The sequence below is a fragment of the Haemorhous mexicanus genome, chromosome 9, assembly GCF_027477595.1.
Source record: "Haemorhous mexicanus isolate bHaeMex1 chromosome 9, bHaeMex1.pri, whole genome shotgun sequence".
NCBI classification, from domain to species: domain Eukaryota; kingdom Metazoa; phylum Chordata; class Aves; order Passeriformes; family Fringillidae; genus Haemorhous; species Haemorhous mexicanus.
In genome coordinates, this window is record NC_082349.1 from 17,175,018 (window position 1) to 17,198,422 (window position 23,405).

General features: G+C 37.1%; 1 protein-coding gene across 2 annotated transcripts in view; it reads left to right on the top strand.

Annotated features, from left to right (window-relative positions):
* FNBP1L (formin binding protein 1 like) overlaps positions 1-23,405 on the top strand; it is a 54,717-nt gene that overhangs the window by 21,331 nt on the left and 9,981 nt on the right. For both annotated transcript variants that reach the window (XM_059854265.1, XM_059854266.1), the window contains exons 2-9: positions 6,115-6,230; positions 11,491-11,544; positions 12,975-13,122; positions 13,550-13,612; positions 14,878-14,982; positions 16,223-16,351; positions 18,455-18,601; positions 19,335-19,538. In XM_059854265.1, the coding sequence (XP_059710248.1) occupies positions 6,115-6,230; positions 11,491-11,544; positions 12,975-13,122; positions 13,550-13,612; positions 14,878-14,982; positions 16,223-16,351; positions 18,455-18,601; positions 19,335-19,538 (966 nt within the window). The remainder of the gene's footprint in view (positions 1-6,114; positions 6,231-11,490; positions 11,545-12,974; positions 13,123-13,549; positions 13,613-14,877; positions 14,983-16,222; positions 16,352-18,454; positions 18,602-19,334; positions 19,539-23,405) is intronic.

Below are 23,405 nucleotides of genomic sequence, written 5' to 3' on the forward strand. Positions count from 1 at the left end.
TATCATGCAAATGTTTCTCTAATAATAGAAATTGACTTTTTAAAATTAAAGTTGGCAGTGATACTGCTTTTTAAAAATATATACTAAAGCTTAACAGGCAAGTAGATTTTTCATACCGTGTTGATACTATGAGTTTGTTAATTCTTTATTAATCAGAGCAAAGTAGGTTTCTGTCCAGCTCAAAGTGTTTTTAAAATTCCTATTGTTTTCCTTTTTCATATTAAGCACTCTGCATTTCTAGCAGAGTTTCTCTTTTAAATATTTTCAAGCCACAACATAGTGTACTGTTACTACCAGTGTCTGAAGTTTTGCAAGCAAAGTAGCTCCATGTCCTGAAGGTCAACCAACAAACTGTTTTCTGAAATGCCTGTACAATCTAGTAGTGAACTTCTGTTTTAATATGAAATTCAAATGTGAAGTACTGTTCATGTATATGAATGTGTAACTCTTTTTCCATCTTAATCTGAGTGCCTCTGCTTTATTTCCAGTGTCACTGTGGCTTTTGATGTTGCTGCCCTGAACCTCTAATTGATATGAATCTTTTAGTCTATAAACTACTTAGCCTTTAAGTTTGCTCTCAGCACATTTTTTCTTTCTCAACTGTAATACCTAGATTGTTTTCAGAGAGGAATGAGGTACAATTTGCAGATTAGTCTGAAGCTACAATCCAGAACTTGGAGAAAGCAGAAAAGCAAAACACTTTCTTTTTTGTTCTTGATATAGAAACAGCTCTTTGTTAGTTTTCAGATGTGAAGCTAACAGGGTGTTTTGAAAAGATAAAGTACTGTTTAGCTGGAAGCAGCTTTTGTCTGCCTGGTTAGAAGAAGCACATTGCAGTTGCAAGGAAAAAAGAAAGACTAGACCAAATTGATAATTATGAAAACAAACAGGCAGGAATACAGAGGAATGATAATCACTTCAGACAGTAAAATAAAAGAGCTATTATCCAAAGATAGAAAAGGAAGCAGGAATGCATAAAGATAGAGACAAAAGTAGAAAGCCAAAACAGACAGTGAAGATGTATCCACGAAGAGAAACTGAAATGTATTGTCAGAAGTAGATTAGTGTGACATGCTCTAATTAAAATACAATTTTCTAATTAACTTGTCCTGAAGACAAATAGGGAAAGCTATCGTATATTTTACTGGTAAGTTCTTATTAATATACTCATTGATGATTATGGTTCCCATAACTTTTAATGTGGCACATCAGGTAGTTCTTTGTACAAACACTGCAAGATACTTATTTTGTTTTGTTTAATTTTTTGAAACAAAGAAATTTACTCAGAGGTACCTCCAAGTAAAACAGTGAATAATTTGAAGGCCTTCATCATTATCTTAAAATAAAAAAAAATAAAACCCAAGCTGCATAATGTTTCATAATTCAGCTATTTCATAAGAGTTTTATAAAATCTCAATCTGTTAAATAGTCACTTAATAATGTTTTGTAACTTAAAATTTTTAACTTCTTGAATAGAATTTGGTGTTATGAAGCAGTCGGTTTTTCTTCTGCAGTGCTGCTCATGCAGGCAAAAAAAGACATTATGCAGAATTTAACCTACTATGTAAATTTATCCATAATTCAGGTTCATTTGATAAAGCCTCATGGGCATAAATTGAGTAAACAAGAACTGCTAAGATGGGTATTAAGTTACCTAATCACCCACATTTTCTCACTTGGCTTTCTGTGGACTTGTAGTTTTGTGGTTAAGTAAGTCATGGCTTTTCGTAAGGTGATAATAAAATACAATATTATGTCCACAAGTGCACTGGGGCTTTTCTGATGCCAAGTGTTCTGATTTTTTTTTTCCCCTGAACCAAGACCTGGTTGCTGCTTTTCCATGCTCTGAACTCTGGCCTCGTATATATTTCCCTATACCAACCTGCACAAGGTTTAAGAATTTAGAGAGCAAAAGACAGGATTGAGTTTTAAATCTTCCACTCACTGACTTGGAAGTTTAGACTGGCTGTGCAGCCTGGAGAACAAAGAATTGGGGAAAAAATCTCATCTTGAGCCAGTGTTTCAGAAGTGCAAATAAGATCACTTGGGTAACTGGAGACTAAAATTGTGGTCGGATAAAAGTATGGAGGTAATGATGAACAGTTGAGTCAATAGAGAATAAAATGATGGTAGAATAATTAATGCAAAGTATCCTCATTTCAAATAAAATGTTTTATTAAGTAGATATTGCAGATGTAATTAATTGAGATAGGTTTCTGAAATTGTAAGTCAATGTACTTCAATGTTTAATGTGATTCTTAAAACTTTCAGCTCTGTTGTCTGGAGGTCGGTGAAATGGGAGACTAATTTGAAAGCAATTCAATGTTAATGCAGTTAGCTAGTTTACATACCGTAAAGGAATAAATTAGTGAAACAGAAGGATTTTTTTACAGAATGATGCCACAATCCTAGTTTTAAATGCAAGTAGAATTGCTTTCTGAAGTTCATGAAAGCTGGGGACATTACCCTTGTAAAAATCTCAATCTTGTTGAATACCTTTTATTTGAAACTCCCACAGTAGTCCAGTGTCTGGACTGGTAGCTTTGGGAAGACTAAACGTCCAGTATTTATGCTGTAGCATGTTCATCCCTCTGAAGAGATCTCCCATGTTTTTCTTTTTATTGGTTCTTAAGGCTTGTTTGGAGAAAAAACAAATGTCAGTAAGAGGAGGGGAGCAAATCTCAAGTTTAACCTAGGAGAGTCTGTTTTGTCTTGGGTGCAGGTTTGAGTCAGGTTTGCTCTTGGCTTTGATACTTCAGCTGCTATTTTTGTAAAGCTTCCTGGTATCTGCAAACACATGATAAGTTTAGAGCTGCAAACCTGGAGTGTTTATAACATACATGTGTAGTTCCAGTAAATAATCTGGAAGTGAAATTTAGGTAGGTGACATTTGTTTTGGAATAGTCTGTTTTGACCTACTACAAACTTCTTGTCAAGTATCAGATTTGTTTGTTTGTAATGGAGAGGCTTTGGTCTACATTCCACTTTTGAGTGGGCAGTTTCCATGTAGGGCCACCATCCATTAGCTGACCTTAATCACTTTAATAATAGTCAGCCGCAGTTTTAATAAAATTTTTTTACAAAAATTTTCTGCTCAGCTGGCGAGGAGTGTGGGCAGTTACTAGACAAACAGCAATAGATATGTGCTTGGAAGTATTGTTGAAAACATACTTCATTATCAAGGCCTAGATAGCCAGATATTGTAGGATGTGGATTTTTTTTTAATAACATTTTGCTGATCTCTAGTTAATGCAGTTTTCATATTTCCTATAAAGGAGGTAGCCAAATTGCTACATTGATGTATTTATTTTGAAAATACAGACCTAAATTTTATTGAAACTATTTGGTCTATTTTCTTGTCTGTACAGCATTTCCTGATTTATTTATTTTTTTATCCATTGTAGACATCACTTGTAGCTCAGTGCATTAGTTTGATTTCCTTTGTAGCAGTCTGGAAGATTTGCTGTTTGTGTTCAAAAAGGAAGCTTTTTCCTGTCTCGAGGCCCAGAGCTCAAATGTGAGCTTCTGGAGAGGGATTGAAAGTAAATACGTAAATTCGTGGCTCCTCTCAGGAAGCCCTTCTGAAAAGGCCAGGCCATTTTGCTTATTTGCTGATGTTGCCTTTATCTTTTGCTCATTTATCTCAGTGGCTTTACAGACCAGTGTAAGGTTATTCTTATGGCCTCAGACTTTCATTCACTGGTTTATTGTTTGTAGAGAATTTGAAAAATTGTGAAGCTTGTGGGATAATCCGACAAAGCTGTCTTTGCCCAGAACATACTGTTTCTAGAATCACATGAAGAAGAGGAATTGAGGGGAAAAAAGAGTTTTTGTTCTATGATCAGTGATTAAATCCTTGTAGTAAAGCATGATAGCTTGTCAAATGTAATTTTCATATTAACAGCAGACCTTGAAGGAAGTTTGAGCAGTGGGGTCCTTTTTTGTTTCAACAAAATATTTGGAAAGCCACTGTCTCTGGTTGCATGTTTGGAAACATAAGTAATGTGGTGTTCCCTAATGCTAATGAAACCTTAGCAGCAAATGAGAGCTTTGTGGTCTAAAGAGCTTAAGTAGGACAGCAAAGGCTTTGTTCTGCTGTGTGCTGAAGGAAGTCAGTTCTTTTTAATGGTATTAGGTATTGACTTCATGCCAGAAGCATCTTTTACAAACTACTTTTGGATGCTAGGTTAATTTTGTAAGAGTAATTACACAAATGAGTGAAGTGTAAAAAAGAAAGACTTTTTGGCGTATTTTTACGCATATTAGCAAATGTGGTTTGATGCCACAGCCTGGTCGTTGTCTGCCTATTCCCACACTCAAACCATGCATGTGCAGCTTCTCTAAAAGCAGTAGCAGAAATGTCACTTTATTTGACATAAGCTATTTTGAGTGGAAATGTCCACTTGGTGCAAAGTGCATGTATCAGAATAGTGCGGGATACGGGCTGTGGTTTCTCAAATACATTGAAATCTTGTCTTGAGTCCCTCTCCCATCTCTGGCTGGCTCTGTGGTGAAACATCAGGGAAAGTGCTTGTGGTTTTGGTGGAGAGAGTGGTGCAGAGGCTGGTGGTAGAACAGGATGGGTACTTTTGGTGGCAGTACTTGCATGCCATTGGACTGAAGTGTTCAAGGCACTAATGGCTGTGGTTGTTAGTCCGTGGTGTAGGATACTGGGACCTGCAAGGCAGCATTTGAGAGCAACCTTAATCTTGTTATTTTTATTTTTCTTGGTTATATAGCTGTGTTTGCCTGGTATCACTTCAAGTGAATATGTGTTCCCTGAGTCTTGCAGCATTTTAGGCATTTTTTGATTTAGCTGTAGATCAGGCTACTGCATGTTGAAATTGAACTTAAATTGCTAATGCTAGAAGTCTGCATCATTCATTAGGTTCAGGCAAGCCACTGAGTCTGCAAGAGATAGCCTCTGATAAACAGCCTTCAGAGCTTTTTTAGTGCAAGCTGATTAAACTTTGAACTTAATTGCTTCCTTAGCTTTTTTCTTTTTTATTTTTTAAGTTTTCTGTGAAGTGTATTTGGATTCAGCCTTTGCAGGATGCAAACTTTGATGTTTCAGTTGCTTGCCATTTTTGATTACTAAATAACTGCTAATTTTAAATGCTGTTGTAAGCTGAAAATCTTTGATTTTTTTCACTGTGGTGGATTATTGTAACGTAAAATGCAAGTATGTGTTAGACTAAAAATATTTGCGAGGCAGTATTTTGTACCTTTGTTTCCTCCTGCTTAATTCTTAACCCCCATATTTCCTCTTGTTTTTTGGCTTTTCAGCTTGTCCTAATCAGTGTATCCTCCACCTATTGGTCAGTAGAGAGTGCAGTGGAAGATTGGTTTTGAAGATGGTTTAATGTATTAAAAATTCCCCAAGTTTTTTTTTTTCTTTCTTGGAAATGTAGTTTATTTTTTATTGTTTCTGCTTTTTGTTTTGTGCCTTAAGTTTGCTATAACTTTCTTAATTACTAAGGACAGGTTTACTTTCTTTGGAATCTCCTGTTAGAGCTGATCATGAGCTGTGTATATAGTTTTGATTTAATAAATGTTTTTGATATGCAGACTACCCCCAAATTTAGTCATGCTGCTAAAATTTATGTTATTTTTCTTTTATAAGTGGTTAATTTTAAGAGTGGGTAATCGTAAGAGTGAAAGTAATTTTTTGTATCCAATGAAATTATAATTTACTATGTTTCAAAGCTGCCAGATATCTCTTTTGTGAGTGGTCTCTTAATCATCTAATAGTGATCTTTGGTTGGGTCTGTTATCTTGGTGGAAAAGATGCACTTTTGAAATAAAGGGTTTTGATAAGAAGGAAAGAAAGATTTGCATTGTGAAAGTGCTTAAAGGCTGCTTACAGCTTAACATGCAAGAATTTAGAGCTGTTTTTATAAAAAGAGATAGAGCTGTTCCTGCACATGAAACCTACTGTTCTGGTATTTGGCTGATATGTATATACATATTTGACTGATTTATAACTTGAATGACTTCTACCCCAGCAGCAAGCATTCCCTCAGAGCACAGCTTATAAATAAATGATGTGTAAATCTGGTGCTGCTGTGATTCTCAACTAATTCTGGGTAATTTTGTTTCCTTTTGTTTTTAAAGGATCAGTTTGATAACTTGGACAAACATACACAGTGGGGCATTGACTTCTTGGAGAAATACGCAAAATTTGTAAAAGAAAGGATAGAAATTGAGCAAAACTATGCAAAACAACTGAGGTAAGGTTTTTTTTCTTTGCAAGTGGATCTTAAAAGTTACTTAAAATCATTGTATTGCTTAGTGGGCAGATATGAAGTGTTGTGATGAATGACTGTTTTTCATTTACAGAGTGACTTAGATCACTAGCTTTTTTCACAACAGACCAGTCCAAAACAGAAAATTATCTTTGGGTGTGCACTTGCTTGCTTGTTTTTGCCTTCTCTCCCACTCTTCTCTCCCACTCACCTTTCAGATCTTTGAACTAAAAAGGTTTAAGGCTTAAAATTAAAGATTCAAAACAAGGAAAGCCAAAGTGATTTTTTGCACTGACTATCAGCATGTTTGCTGTATCTACACTTGAGAGTGTGTGTGTGCCTCTGCTACTAATTAATTTCTCATGTTGAATTGGCAAGAGCTGCACTACATTGTGTTAAGAAATCTGATTAAAATAATTGAGTTGAACTTGAGAAAACAACAAGACCTTCCTGTCCTTAAAGCACACCCTTTCCATAGCAGGTCTTGTCCCTTTGGGTGAGGCTGTAACCCAGCCACCCTTTGTCTTACCTCTGTTCTACAGCTGCCAAGTGAAACATCTTTTAGGTCCAATAGGAATTTCCCTTCATGGATCATAAAAAGAGAGTAGCAGCCATGAAATGGCTGCTTCAGAATAAAGTTATTTCTTCAGAATGAAGTAGGTTAATTTTTACCAACAGTGCACTTAGTGCTTGAAGAATAAAATTGAAAGTGAGACACTCTTGTGACCTTGGCTTTCACTGCCATCTTTGCCTTCACCATCATCTTTACTGTCCTACCCTTTTCTGACTGAAACTGATAGCAACTTCTCTCCTGTGGTTTCTTCCATCATTTGCAAACCTGATTGTCACTAGATAGAGACCTGAGAAATCCTTCCTCGTTAATACAGTAATGAGGTTGCCAGCTGAGGATATGGATGTTCTGTGTCTGGGCTGCTCATTTCCTTTTTGATTTCCTTATCAGTTTCTTTTCATCCAGTTGTATATATTCACCTAGTATAATAACCCACTGTTTTACTGAAGGATTTTTTTCTTGGAAGGAAGAAAATAAATATCACTTTTCCAAAGCTGGTATAGAGGAGCTTGAGGAGGTAAAGGAAAGTTGGAAGCATGCACAGCACAGTTTGCAGCCCTGTTTCGATTTGTTTTCAGTTGTTTGTTAAAAAATAGAGTTATATTTTATGTCCACAGATCTCCATCAAGATCTTTTCCTTAAATAGTATTAACAAATGCCATTTTGCTTAATTGTATTCAAAGGTTCACTCCACAGCTAGCAAGATGAGACACCACATTATTACTTCAGGAGTTGACTAAAAATAGGAAATTTTCTCTGTTCAGCATTTTACTCTGGGTAAAACTATTGATTTTTCTTGAAGTGTCTTTCAAAAATGAGTTTTGTCGAGTACCCCTTCTGTCAGATGACTGGAGTGACTGTCCCTGTGCAGTAAGTATGACAGTTCTGGGAAGCACAGGTCTTGCTGCACACACTTTATACAGGGCATGCATGCACTTCCTGCCTGCTTCCCACCAGGGTCTGGACAGCACACACATCAGAGGGTGACTGATTTTCTGCCAGTAGACCAGTTCCTGAGTTACTCTTTAATATTCTTGCATATATAGTCTTTGGAGGTGACTAGACTGTTGTGTAATGAGCTGTCTCATGATAACAACTTGATTTTGGCCGTCACTGCTCCTGAGAACTCCCTGTTTTTAATTCTGTAACATAGTTATGAGGCCCAGGGGGGACTGAGTTCAAGCAAAATTGTCACCTTCAGAAGAGTTAGCCAGCCTGCATCTTGCTCCTGGGAAGTTCTGAGAGACCGTCTTGTGGGATGGACTGTGGTTCTGGTAATTTTAATATTGGCAGCATATGGCCTGTGAGATAGATATTAATATCCCTAATGGAAATTTCTAGTATATCACTGTTTCTTCCTTTTGTAATGGAAAAGAATCTGAAAAAGACTTGAGACTCTTTTCATAATGAACTTTATAACTGAGATTAATGGTGCTTTTGGTTTGTAGAGTATAAACAGTACAGCAAGTGGTCCCCTCTTGGTAGTTCTGTGGCTCTCTTAGTACTTGGATGGGAGACCAAGGAAAGCCAAGTTTAGTCAGGAGATACAGCCAGTGATTTATGGTGGTATTTTTTTACTGTCTTGGTTTCAGTGTGGACCATGAACATCCTGTTGAGATCATTGATGGGTCTTATTCTCATAGACTTAAACCCAAGGATGAAAGCTTGAGTGAACTTTTCATAACAGTTTCACTTATTAGAGTCAGTCTCCTGGCAGAAATTCACATTCACTTTGTGTATACCCTTGCATTTTGAAGCCTTTGTTTTTCTTTATACTGTCACAACTTAGTGGTGAGCCTTTCCCAGGTGCAACAGCCCTTCCAGGTCTTCTAGGAGAGGGCAGGTGATGCATGTACAGCATATGAGAGGCTGTTTGAGCTCCTCATATATTCTTACTGTTTGCAATCTCATGGTTGCCAAGTAATTCCGGAAGTGATAACTTTTCCAAATGCTAGTTTTAGGTTTAATTCCTTACTATTCTTCTTTGATACTGAAAAAATTACAAGAAAAATTGGGGAATCCTCAGTTGTGTGGGGGGGAAAAACACACCCTAGACAGCTTATCTTGTCTGCCTGCAACATAATGTGTTCTGAAACAAAAAAGGAAGTGTAACTTGATTTTGTTTGAGCTAACTTGAAGGAAAATCTGAACTTTTATGTGGTGTAGGTCTCAGCTAATGTGTTACCACAAGGTTTGCAAAGGTTTTTAGAGACTGTTACTGAGTTACAGGGATGTGAATCAGGACAAAGATATTGCAGTGTACATTAACATGTTGCATTTTAATGATATGACTGTTTAATTTGTTTTTATTTTGTAATTGGAAAAAATGAGATTTATTATGTGCCAAACTACTGGGCTCTAGACTGAATATTTAAATTGAATTCTCAGATGCTGTTTTGACCAGCATTGTTTCTTAAAAGGGGCAATGTGAAGGTCTGTTTTGTTCCACATCATTACACACAAAATAATTCTGGAGGTTCACTCCCTTTTCATCCTGTCTAAAGCATTATGACACTTGAGTAGACAGAGGAGTTCCACTTTCTGTGATGTTAGGCAGTAATACAAGTTATACCAGCAGCTGGAGATGAAACTGCTGTGGAATAAAATTTCTGAATATGGTCAGCTTCTCTGTTGTTGGTTTAAAGCAAATAGCTATGATTGTTCCTAAGCTGTTTTTGCCCATTAAAATTATGCATTGTGATCTCTGGAGATACCTGGTTACTCTGGTCAAATCTATTTTTCATGTTCCTTCTGCATACTGTTGTGTTTATGTGATATTTGTATAAATACAGTATGAGTATATGCATCTGTCTAGTCAAACTGAGACAGTTTCCACATTTTTATATGCATAATCTTGGAAAGATTTTTGAAAATGGTTGTAATGCATATTTGTTCACATGAATGCTGTCTTTTTCTTTGACCTTTAAAATCTGCATTTGCTTGTCATTTCATATTTATTGCCATTGATTACTGTACCTTGGGCTTTAAATCCTGATCACAGTGTCTCAAACCTGTGTGTTCCTTGGATCCAAAGGTAGATGGGATTGACTAATGAAACTGGCAGTTATTAGGAGAATATATATATAATATCTAGGTCTTCACTAGAAATAGTGAACAATTGCATTAATGAATGAAACCAGAACAACAATCTGTATGGTAGTAAATAATCTGTATTTATGACCCTTCCCTCCTGTCATTTTTAAACTGTATGGCTTTAGTAAGTAATTTCTTTTCTCATTTTTAACAACTCTGAAAATCTTCCCTTGAAAAGGCTCATGCATGGTTGCTTAGCTACAGCATTGTATGTGTGTTATGCATTTCACCTTCTGAATAAAAATAAGATGAATTTTAGAAATTTCCTATTCATTAAAAGCACTGAGGAACAAAGCAGAAATGTAAGGGAAAAAGGAACACAGGAAAGTTACTTAGTGAATCTTATTTTTTTTCCCTATTTTGTTTATGCATTTTCCTAAAAATGTCTGCATTTAATCCCTACCAAGTAGAATGTTACAATAGGCAGTGAGTTCTGGGGATAGAGAGAAGAGATTCTTACTTGAACTTCTATAAGCAGGTTACTATAAAATGTGGATATAATTTTTTATTGAAAAGTCAGTGCTTATTCTCTTTCTTAGTACAAATTGATATAAAAAGGACCTGACTTTCTTATCATAGTTGGGTTTTTTTGATTGTAGTCTCAGAAGGTATAGAAACAGGCAAAAGATCAGAGTTTACTATTTTCACACCAACTCCCTGCTCATATTCTGGTGTATCCTTTGTGACTGGACATAATCTTACTATCTGGGCTTTTGTATCATAGGGATGACTTCCAGCTAAATGGATTTGAGAAATTGTACAAGGTTATTTTAGATGAAAGTAGAATTAGCACCTTTGTTTTAATGGTAAGGTAGTTCATAATTAGTAACAACTGAAGTTACAGAGAGATAGTGAGGTGAAATGCACAAAATGCATGCTAGATTTTTTTCTCCTAGAATCTTCTCTTAACTCCTCCATTCCTTTTTTTTCCTGCATCCTATGATACACAGGTCATTTAATATCAATGTTTTCAAAAATTGGACTGTGATACTGTGCTAAGTTCTGGTCCTGTGGATTCTAGAGATTTGCTTGGTCTCTAAAATCTGGGTACTTGTAATGCTGATGATAGGACAAAGTGTAAAATCTCTTTTCTGAAAAGACATGTTGCCTCTCCTCTTCTGGGCATGTCCTTATTAAATATTTGGAAATAGTGTGCTTAAAATCTTTGACCTGAGTCTGTACTCAGAGCTTCCTTCAGGAATGGAGCTCTGTGCTGGTGGCACAGCACACAGTGTCCACTGTCTGTGTGACACAGTGGTCGTGTGTTGGCCTTGTCCTCATCTCCTGCTGCCTTCTGCATGCAGGAATAGGATGTTAAATAACAAACTCTGCATTTCATGTCTAATCACTGCAGTAGAAGTTTTAAAATATTTGCAAATTGCTCTAGGTCAGAGTGGTGTAAAACTTTGATAATACTGTAGATTTCAGCCTTGTGTTATCTAAAGGACCCTTATAAGTTGACAGAGGGAATAGATTTGTTTATAGAACATTAAACAGAAATAATTTGTTCATGCAGTTTTCTATGTGTGTCTTCTCAAAAGAGACTCTAAAATAGGATCTTTTTTTGTTCTTCTTTAACAGAAATCTGGTTAAGAAGTACTGTCCTAAGCGCTCACCAAAAGATGAGGAACCCAGGTAAAAATGTCCATTTCAAGTTCTGTGTGTAAAAAGTGAAAAGTAACAGTATATGCTGTCCTTTTATGGATTTTTTTTTTCAAGATAAAGTATTTAATTGGTGATGACAACAAAAGTGCTTGGCTTCTTACAGTTCTGCTATAATTCTCAAGCATGTTTACTCCTGTTAGTATTTTAATGTAGTAGACTTGCTCCCTTCCAAAATAATTTTAAGTTAACCTAAATTTTGAAAGCAGAAGTTTATCTTAATATGTACAGACTAGCATTGTTTTTAAAGAGAAGCAAGTGTGTGTCCTTAGGCTTTAGTTTTTTGCTTAGTAATAGAGATTTTCAGTGCATTTTTATGGCAATACAAATGTAGCTGTGCATCTCTGTAGTGAGACATGAGTGTACACAAATTGACATGTTATGGGCAAGAGGAGCTCTTAAAATTCTGACTTGCTTTGACTCTGGAGACAAAACAAGTGGATGTCTACTGGTGCTAAAAAACCTTATTTATCGAAAACGTGCTTGTTTTGCTGTCCATTCCATAGCCATTTAAAAAATTTATTTGAAAAAGCATAGTACTTTTTTTCTTTAGGGGTAAGTCTTGGGAAATAAAACAAGTGGACAAGTTTCAGGTTGCAGCCAGAGCCCATACTGTGTGGAGTGCCTGAGAATTCACAGTAGGATTTCCTCTAGATCTTTTAACTATGTAAAGATCCTGGACATGAGGGAATAGGCTTTCCAGTGCTAGAGTGGCATTTGAAATTCCCAAAAGCCAAGTCTATGGAGGTGGCAGTATTCCACAATTAAAAGAGAGAAAGATGTATATTTTAATATGGTGCCTGTTTTTTTTTTCCTTTCTTCCCTTCCACACACACTTTCTACCCTTTGCCCCTCCTCTTCCCCCCTTTTTAGTGCCAGCCATAGTGGCACCTTACTTCCAGCCAAGAGGTGGGCAGGCAAACAGGCAGCTGTCTCCAGAGCTGATAGCAAACTTGTTCAGTAGAATCCATCGGCATGCATAGGAGTGGCATGATTGGCATGTTCCACCCTCAAGACTACCAAGCTCATCATCTCTGCAGCAAGCTCAGCCTCCGAGCCTAGGGACGTATGTATCTGTTCCCAAGCTCAGGCCCCTCCCGGGGCAGCTTAGGAGATGCCACTATACTACAGGGCTTGCCAGGTAGTATTCTTCTTCTTTCTTTTCCATCCACAAACCCCGTGTTCTGGTAAAACGTGTTTGAAGAGACATTGCAACATAAGTACATGCTAGGCTTAACATCGGCTTTACCAGCTTGTGTTTCTACTCTGACTCAATTAGCATTAAGATACGGTTTATTGTAAAATGTCTGTAGTTTTTTATTTAATCAGGAGTACAGTCTGTGCTAAAATAAGTGCATTTTAAAAAGCTGTCTAACTTTTTGTGTGTGTGTGCTTTCTGTCAGGTTTACTTCATGTATTGCCTTTTTTAACATCCTCAACGAGTTGAATGACTATGCAGGACAGCGAGAAGTAGTTGCAGAAGAAATGGGACACAGAGTGTATGGAGAATTGATGAGATATTCTCATGATCTGAAAACTGAGAGAAAAATGGTAATTTCTGTGGTTTTAAATTTGAAAATAGCATATCAAAATGTATGTCTTAATGAACTGATGTATTTGTTTACCCGTTTTGATGAACATGGCAATACATAGATTTTGTGATACATTTATAAGACACATTTAAGGTTTTTCTATAATATATCATGTTATATACTATAATACAGTTATTAAACCTAAAAATTATTATCTTGGGAAGACAGTGTTTGCTAGTAACGTTTTTTTTTTGCCAGTGTGCCATGGTATCTGTGATACAATTCTTGCATCAAGTAATTCTTGCATGTTAAGTAATGTCTTCCAAAGAGTATGGGTAGCTTGTGGAAGATACTGCACATCATAGGCTGTCAACTAGAGTAGGGACTAATTTATGGTAATAATACTAAAAATATAGGCAAATCTAATTTATTTGTGGTGTTTTTAGCATCTTCAGGAAGGGCGAAAGGCTCAGCAGTATCTGGACATGTGCTGGAAACAGATGGATAATGTGAGTTTGTGTTTGGATTTTATTCCTGTTGAACTTAAATAAGATATACTGGCTGTAAGTGGAATTGTTTTCATCTGTCTTGCTTAGATTTAATACTTAGGTGTATTACTGAATGTACAAATAATTTAGTAACATAATACAGTTCAATGTATTTATAGTTCCCCAATTAAAAAAATCTCCTCTAAACAGCTTCTGTGTTTATGTTTGAGAGAAGCCTTGGCTTTTATCCAACATAACCAGCATAAAGGAATCTGGTTTTAGCATGGGTACAGACTTTTGTTGCTTCTCCTTGGGCTACTAAAAATGATAGTTTATTTACATGAAGATAAAATCTTAAGTCACTGAATTTGACTTGAGCTTGAGGGCTTGTTCCAAGGTATAATCAAGAATACCACTATAGACTATTGTATTTTTGGGAGATGGAATTACTGTTTAACAGATAAATGCAGGAAGCGAATGTCTCTAGGACAGACTATAAGCTTCTTTTTCTTGAAACAAATGCTTTTAAAGATAAGAAAATACAAAATTCAACCAAGTCTGTTCAAGATGTATTCTGATACTCTGGTTGTCTGTCTTAAAAAATTATTGTACCTTTGATTCAGATTATTGTGAAGCAGTACTGGAGATGTGAATTTCTGTTTTGTTGTTGTGGTCCCAGATGAACAAGGTCTTGCTTCCCTATCATGTCAAAGAGTTTAATTCATCATCAGAGGATCAGAATAGAAGCATATGTGGTAGTTTTAGATGTTATCTCTTCACCAAGATAGTCTCCACAGTTCAGCTCAAACAATAGAGTGCCTTATATTTACCTGAGTGCAAAGTCAGTCTTTTAAATACATTTAGATGCCTTTAAGGGACTCACTAACCTCAGTTGCCTGACTTTGCTGGGAAGCAGGAGCTCAGAGTCTCGGTTGCAGTTTCTCTCCAGAGATGTGAACTTCTGTGACAATTTTTCCTACAGCAGTTGTCTTGACAACAGCTGCATATAGAGAGCATCAAGTGTATTGAATGCTGTTGTCTGTGCTACCTACAGCTGTGCCACTTGACATGAATACTGATGGTGATTGTAGTGTAGATACGTCCTTCAGACTGCCTTCAGAATAATTCAGTTGACCTAGTTGCTGTGCTAACAATGTGCTCCTTTAAAGGGACTTAGTGAATTTAAGATACTTTAATGGAAGCTTTGATATTTAGAATTCAGAATTAATGTATGAAACCAAATGGGAATAGTGGCTGTTGAAGCAGTAAGTTTGTGCCTTTTGTAGAGCAAAAAGAAATTTGAGAGAGAATGCAGAGAGGCAGAGAAGGCACAGCAAAGCTATGAACGACTGGACAATGACACTAATGCGACAAAGGCTGATGTTGAGAAGGTAAGAGTGTGGTGGCTTTTCTTTACTTAATTATCAGTTGTATTTCATTTACATGTTAATCATCAGTACTGAAATAATATTCACTGAATGTGTAACGTTGTGTATAAAATATGCTTATTTGTTATGTGCAAAGCCAGAGTTCCAGTGACGTGTAAGACAGCACATGAAAGGAGTGTGCTTCAGAATCAGAATGGTTTGGGTTGGAATGGACCTTGAAGATTACCCTGCCATGGACAGGGACAGCTTTCACTAGACCAGGCTACTCAAAGCCCCATCCAACCTGGCCTTGAACACTTCCAGGGATGGGGCATCCCCAGCTGCTCTGGGCAATCTGTTCCAGTGCCTCACCAACCTCATAGTGAAGAATTTTTTCCTAATGTCAAATCTAAACCTGCCCTCTGTGAATTTAAAATCATTCCCCCTTGCCCAATCACTACCTGCCCTTGTGAAAGGTCCCTCTCCAGCTCTCTTGTAGACACTCTTTGGGTACTGGAAGGGGCTCTGAGGTGTTCCCAAAGCCTTTGCTTCTCCAGGCTGAAAATCTCCAAATCTCAGCCTGTCTTTATAGGAGAGATGCTCCAGTCCTCTGATGATCTCTGTGTCCTCCTTTGGACTCTTCCCAGCAGGTCCATTTCCTTCCTGTGCTGAGGGCATTCCAGCTGGGATCTCAGGAGGGCTGAGCAGAGGGGCAGAGGCAGCTCCCTTGACCTGCTGGCCATGCTGCTTTTGCTGGAGCCCAGGGTAGGGTTGGCTTTGTGGGCTGTGAGTGCACATTGCAAGGACCCCCAAGTCCTTCTCCTCAGGGCTGCTCTCCACCCATTCTCTCCCAGCCTCTGTTAGTGCTTGGGATCACTCCAACTCACACGCAGGACCTGGCACTTGGCCTTGTTAAAGTTCATGAGAGTCCCTCTGGGTGACTGTGCTGACTGTCTTCCTTTAACTGGCAGCTGTCTGCTATTTGGTACCTTGTGGTTTATGGGATCAGTCACTTCTGTGGGTTTTAGGATACACATTTAAGCAGTCTGGCTAAGGGAGCTACAGTGATCATTGCTTTCTCTGTATATAACAGATGAGCTTTTGGAGTGTCAGTATATGTCAAGTCTCACGTTCTTTATATTTCAGTTATAAGGATGTTGGTTTTGATGACTTGTGACTACTGTTCCTGCACAGTTGATAAAATAGTGCTGTGTGTTATTGAAAAGTACAAGACTTGTTTAACCTGGTAACACTTTCCTACTAGGCTAAGCAGCAGTTAAACCTGCGCACACACATGGCTGATGAAAACAAAAATGAATATGCTGCACAACTACAGAATTTTAATGGGGAACAGCACAAGCACTACTACATTGTCATTCCTCAGATTTACAAGGTAAAATAATTAACAGATAAAGTATGTCTGATCCTTTCCTAAAGAAGAAGTAGACTTTAAAATTAAAAACTCTGGTTTTTTGGATGTTAGTGGATCATTTTATCAAGAAATTACCATAATCTTGAGACAACTTGTGTTTTTTCATGAGACTGCTTACCATACTTATGCTTAGATTTCTAACAGAAATGCTTGGTTGCATTTTCTCTTAGATTTTATACTTTGTAGACTCTTTGTTTAAATATTTCTGAAAGGGTCTGGCAAAATAAATACTTGAGACGTCTGGGTGGCAGAAGACATTTAAAACAATCATTCTAAAGGGTTGATCAGTAGTTCTCAGGATCCATGTGTGTGTGTGTGTGTGTGTGTGTGTGTGTGTGTGTGTGTGTGTGTGTGTGTGTGTGAGTGAATGCTCTGCCTGTGCTGAGGTGAAGGACAGCCCAGAGCTGATGGTGGTTGTGGTTTCATGGCTCTCATGCACGGGTGAAAAAGGCTGTATTGGAGGCAGAAGTTCCAGCACCCTCCCAGCCCCCAATTAGTCCTTGCTCTGTCAGTGTTACCAGCAATACACAGATCTCTCTAAACCAAGTAAAAAAGTTAAAGATCAGTACTTTGCATCTAAAGTGGGGATTTCTTGAGATGCTTTTATGTAACTAATAAAATTTTTTTTAACATTCTTTCAAAAACATGGACTTTGCAAAACTACAGAACAGTTTAAAATAGTTGGGGGCATCAGGTGAGGAGAGTTCAGAAGTGTGTTGACATGTACCTTCAGCCATTTGGGAAATATGGGTGGAACTGATACTGAGACAGGGAGTGAGGAAGTGGAAGGTGGAACACTGGGTTTATTTGAAGGTATTCAACTTAAATATGCTTGGTATTTTCCAGAAGCACAGGTCAGTTCATATTTTTTTTAAAAATCCTTACTAGAAGATCTAGGATTGACAGGAGAAAATCCCTTGGCTTATTAAAGAATTTTCTAATATTTTAACTGTTAAGCAGCACCACAGTAGGTCTGACTTGACTTCACACACTGATCCAGGAACTGCAGTCAGCTCCCAGGAGGAACAGGATCATCTTTGCAGCTTGCACCAGACTTTTGCTTTACTGCCCTTATTTCTCCAGGGCTAAGATCCATTATCATTGTAAGATATTACTCATATTTTGAGCTCTACAGTAAGAGCCCTGTTTTCTCTTGGGACTACACTTTTATTACTTCATTGCAAGTATTTGGTGACATTCTATGGGAAAACCTTGGAGAAGGTTTTAACACCTCTAGGTGGTTGTTTTGTCTTGGAGAGACAAAATTGAATTTTGTTTGACAAATTTGCCTCAGTGTAGATAGAGGAAAGATTCAACTTCTTATCTTGTTTTTCACAACCTATTGGTATATTTTTGACTGATTTTTTTGGTTTTGTTTGGGGTGTTTTCCATATTCAGGTGAAAAGCCCAGAGCTGTTATCTTAATAGTATTTCTCTTGAATTTATTCTGTTTTGTTCTGTTTCAGTAAACTTTGATTGCAAATCTTATGTAATGGTATTCTTCTCTTTATTTTCTTGCACACTGCTAAAGGAAATGGTTTGTATTTCAAATCAGAGTGTCTAAACTGCAGATAATTTAAATTTTTCTTATTTTTCCTATATTTTAAATAATTGGTATTGCTTGGAAGGTATAATAATAAAAGCAACATAGATATATTTGTCACCAGAGAAGAATAACTTGGAACTAGAAGGAGAAAGTGAGGAGATGTAGAAATCAGAAAAATTTCTTCACTGTGGTTCTCATTTTTGCATAAAACAAAAACTTCAAATAGTTGCCTAGAAACACTGTACATGTGCTTTATAAAAGAAAAAGGAAAAGAAAGTCCCATCCATTACATGATTTTTAGAAATCAAAGAGCATGTAGTCTTCATAACTATTGTACTGGGCATCTTAAGACTGTGTCTGAAAGGACTTCTAAGTTCTGGTTTTTTTAGCAAATAAAAATACTGGGCAAGCTTAGGAATTCTGTCCCAAACTGTGGTGACCAGAGTAACTGCATATGTCAGGATCGAGGAGGGAGAAAATCAGCAAATGAAAGCTTTATTTTATCTTTGCACTTGCAGCAACTTCAAGAAATGGATGAAAGAAGGACTATCAAACTTAGTGAATGTTACAAAGGCTTTGCTGACTCTGAGCGCAAGGTTATTCCAATTATCTCAAAATGCTTAGAAGGGATGATCCTTGCAGCAAAATCAGTTGATGAACATAGAGTAAGTAGAACTGAGTAACTTTTTAAATGTGTGTGAGTAACTGAACTGTTACAGAAGCTATGGAGAGGGGAGAAACTGAATTACCCTGTACAGTTATCTTTCTGTTGTCAAATATTTGCTTCAAAAGTGTTGTGACTTGGATTTCAGCAGAAGGAACCACTTCTGCTTTTGTTGTCTGCTCTCTTTCTGCCTTATTGATTTAGTGTAATCTGAATATCTCTGGCACATTCTCATTGGGTGTGATTTTGGATGCAGTATTTTGGTTATTCTGAAATATCCTGCAATACCATGGTCAGTATTTTCCCCTGCATGTGACATCAAAGCATATAAAGGGTGTTCAGTTAACAAAGCATTCATTCTGTGTCCTGCTTGTCTGCAGCAGGTTCTGTCCTATTTTATCTTACTACATCTCGTTTCTTAGTTCTGTCTTAATTTCAGTACCAATGTTGTAAGATTAAAAGGTGGAAAGTAGTTTGGCCCTGTTTTAAATTTGTGGGAACCCTTGGGAAGTATTTTCTGGAATATTCTGAATAGCAGAGTATGCTTTGCTATGCACTCATGAACACTGCTGAGATAATGCTGTTATCTTCACTTGCTCTGTCCAGAAGTGTTTGTTTTGAGCTCACTCTTCCTTTCTGTGCAGCTCTGCAATTAAATGGAAAATTTGTCTCCATTTTTCCTCTCTGGTTCTTGATGGGCTTGCTTTTTAAACTCTTTAATGTCCCATGTTTAGGACTCTCAACTAGTGATAGACTGCTTCAAGTCTGGTTTTGAGCCTCCTGGAGATTTTCCATTTGAAGACTACAGTCAGAATATTTACAGAACTATCTCTGATGGAACCATCAGTACACCAAAGCAAGAGGGAATGAGAATTGATACAAAAACTACAGTCGGCAAGGCTAAAGGAAAGCTGTGGCTATTTGGAAAGAAACCAAAGGTAATAATTAAGAAATTCCTATTTGGAAAATTAAAATTTGAACATTGAGAGTGCATGGAAGCAGCAATTGATGTAGTTTTAAAAAATCTTCCCCTTGCCTGCCCATGTCTTTTAAAGTATGTGTAAGGAGATCAGGTTTGAGTAGGTTTGAGTACTTACCATGTTAAAAATCAAGTTGTCACTTCTAGTAATTTGTGTCTGGGAGCATTTTTAATAGTTATTTGATAAAAGTAGCTTCCCATTATTGTAATATTTCTGAGATTCTGTAATTGCATAGGAAAGGTATTAATTGTGAATGTAAAAATAAGGAGAGGGAGAGTATGCTTTGGAATTGGGCAGGCTTCAGATCCATCTGTTATGGCACAAAAAGCAATCTCCTTCTAAATGTCACACTTATATGTAGAAGTGCAATATGGATTTTTATTACACCTGTTGCAAGTTTTGAAAACTCCTGAGGTTTCTCTGAAAACATGAAAGTTTATAATCGGTCGCTGTGTAAAACATACTGGGGAAGCTCCATAAAGGTAAATGTCCTAGAAGAAATATTACTAGGAAATAGGTAAAAATATTCCAATGCTCAAGGAAAAAATGAAAGCATTGAAATTACTACTTTGTTTTCTTATGAGTTACAATTAACACTTTCTGTGCAAGATGCCTTTGTGGATCAACAGAAGGTTGTCAGTACATGCATTAGCTGTATAAATGAATGGAGCATGTACGTATTTAAATTTATTTATCTTTATTTAATATTGGAGCATATCAGTGAGCCATTTTAATGATTCCCACAGTTTTTTGTGAGGTTATTTTAATGCTTCATGCCAGTTTCGGTCATTTATTACAGGAAACTATTCTTAGGTCTTCTTAATGGTAGAATTTATTTTCCAGTTGATAGTGTTCTGAGAAAGTAGGTCTTTACAGAAAGGAAGGATACACCTGATACTTTATTCCATCCTCAGTATATTATGTAACTCCAGCTGTGTGTTAAAACTGATTGTTTACTTTTCATGCAGTATAATTAATGATTCATAGCAGTTCACATGCATTGATACATGGGCATGAATACTGCATTTGTCTGCAGAGGTGGGTGAGATTTGGCCTGTTCTGAAATTAGATGACAATTGCCAGTTTGACCACCAGACATCTTTCTGAGAGTTTGGAGAGTTATGTAAATGTACACTGGTTTCATCCTGGACCTTGACATTTGCTATAGTTACAAGAAATCCCTTAGTGTGATGACAGCTGAAATAAGCTGACAAGACTTGCCCTACTCTTTCTTCTCCCCAGTTCACTCACTGTGTGTAGCATTCAGGGAGTCAGCCTTACTGTTTTCTCTGTGGAGTCACAGGTGTGACATATGTGTGTACATGCTACATGCATCTCTTCCCTAAGGACCTGGATGAAATGAAAGATTTTGTCCCTGATTTTCACCGGTTTTTGGGGAGGATGGAGGAGTGCTCTACAAAACAGCTGCTGGAAGCAAAATATTTACTGAAAGATACATATTTAATTCCAAATACTATTCACAGGTTTTAAAGTATATTCCTAAATTATCTATTGTAGAATCAGCTGGTTTCCTACAGCTAGGGTATTCATAGGGGTCTTTGGACCTTCATTTAGCTGAAACTATGGCTGGTCTTGACTTCCAGGTATTCCTTTACCTATTTTTAATGTTGTCAAAGACATGAAAGCCTTTTGTAAAGGGAATGAGTTGTGCAGCAGTGGAAATAGAGGAAAATTGAACTGGGAAAGAATCGCAGAGGTATAAGAGACAAAACATGAGAGAAGCAATTTGAAAAAAGGGGAGGAGGTTATTGGGATGGTATTAAGAATGCCATGCAGCCATTGTGTCAGTCCAGCTTGAGGGCAGAGTTTGAGAACACTTTTTGTTTTAGTCATTCTCCATAGATGTACCAAATATTTCTGGTTTGGCTAACCTGGTAGGGTACCTCAGTATGTAGGAGGAAGCACTGAGCAGGAATGCTTGAGCTTCCAGGATGATTGGAGCTAAACTGGCAATAGCTGAGCTGCTTTAAGAGACAGGGAGCTTTGGGATCTTGTTAGGATCTTGTGCCAGTGTTGAGTCTAAAGCTTCCTTCCTTCTCTGCAGCAGCCCATAACTCTGAAGATTAATTCATGACAGAAGCCTTTGAAACCCAATGCAGTTATATTATAAATGTGTCTGGAACATTAGAACCTGTTTCTGTGTTGGATGGAAATTTTATTTTTGTAAGACAAAATTTTCATTTTAAAATCACTTTGAACATTTGGCTTATTTATTGCTTTCTTTATTTCCATATTAGCCACAATCCCCACCCCTAACCCCTACTAGTTTATACACATCCAGTACTCCTAATGGGTCCCAGTATCCCATATTCTCCATTGAACCAGTGCATTATTGCATGAGTGAGATAAAAACAGGGAAGCCCAGAATTCCTTCTTTCAGAAGCCTCAAAAGAGGGGTAAGTTTGATAACAAGTTGAAATGCATGATGGGCTATGAGCAGTGTGTTTGTGATGTGGCTTTTCTAATGCTCTTCACCCTCATTATAAGGCTTACTTAGTTCAAAGTAACACTTCAGCCATAAGGTCACTTTCAGCATACTTTGTTTCATACTATTCAGAAGTTAGCAACAGATTAAAAAGAAATTAAAATAGAAATATTCTTTATCGCTTTTGAAATGCTCATGCCTAAAAAAAGGTGTTATAAAGAGGGTGCTCAGCATGTGTTTGATACCTTTTTTCATTGTTGTTCACATTCACAAATGTTTTCCTACCATCATGTAACATATTTTTTCAGTAATTAATTATTGGATATACAGTTACCACAAAAATCATCTGACAGATCCGATGTCTTATTTGCTGACTTTGAAAATAGTAGAAGTTGATTACGAGACACTGAACTAAGAAGGAAGAATTTAATTCCTTTTGTACATCAAATGCTATATCTTATGGTGATGGCAGATTTTGAAATACTGATTTTTTTAAAAAACATTACAGCATTAATGTGTTTTCTGATTAATTAGTTGCTCTTGTTTGTCCTAGTTTCTTTTGGGTGAAATTATTGAAAAAATTATTACCAAATGCCACAGAGACTTATCAATTAATTTGCTAATACAGTGGCACATTCTGCAAATAGAATTTGTCTGGAAGCCAGTAGAAGGGAAATATGAAGTGGTTTCCTAGCAACATTTGTGGTGCTAGTGATAAATGTACTGGCACTTTCCTGTTGTGTCAGAAAAGCACAGGCTGCCCAGTTTACGTTGTTTAGTGGTGTTTATCCATCCAAATAAAAAGGTAATTGGATGCATTTGGTTGTATATAATTAATAAATTTTTGGTATTTCAAGACAATATGGACTTGCTATCTCACGTGCAACAAGAATGGTTGACTGTTGCTGACTTAATGTGGAGATCAAGGTACAACAATGCTCTCTTGCAGTAAAGTTACAATTTAGAGGCTCCCTTGTTGTCATTGTGAAACAGAAGTATTGTTAAAACTTACTTTATCTTTAAGTCATGTTGTGGCATCTCATTTCAGGCCCCCAGATACCTTGGAAAGAGCCTTTCTAGCAGTGGCATTTTTTAGAAAAGACTCTGTTTGGCGGGCAGTGTCTCCTTTCCCTTCTGAGTCATTAGATCCTAATTTGGTCTGGTTGTGAAAGTAATGCCTCCTCTGTAGTACTCACTGAGGAGCTGCCTGCATTAATTAGGTCGTTGGTGGAATGGCACAGGCCTTGATTGCACTTTGATTTCGTTGATCACCAAAAGTATTGACTCCTGCTTTACAAATCATCACCTTGTACTACCAGTAGTTCTAGAACCTCTTCCGAAGGGAAAGATCATCTAACTACTACAGAGTGCCAATGGAA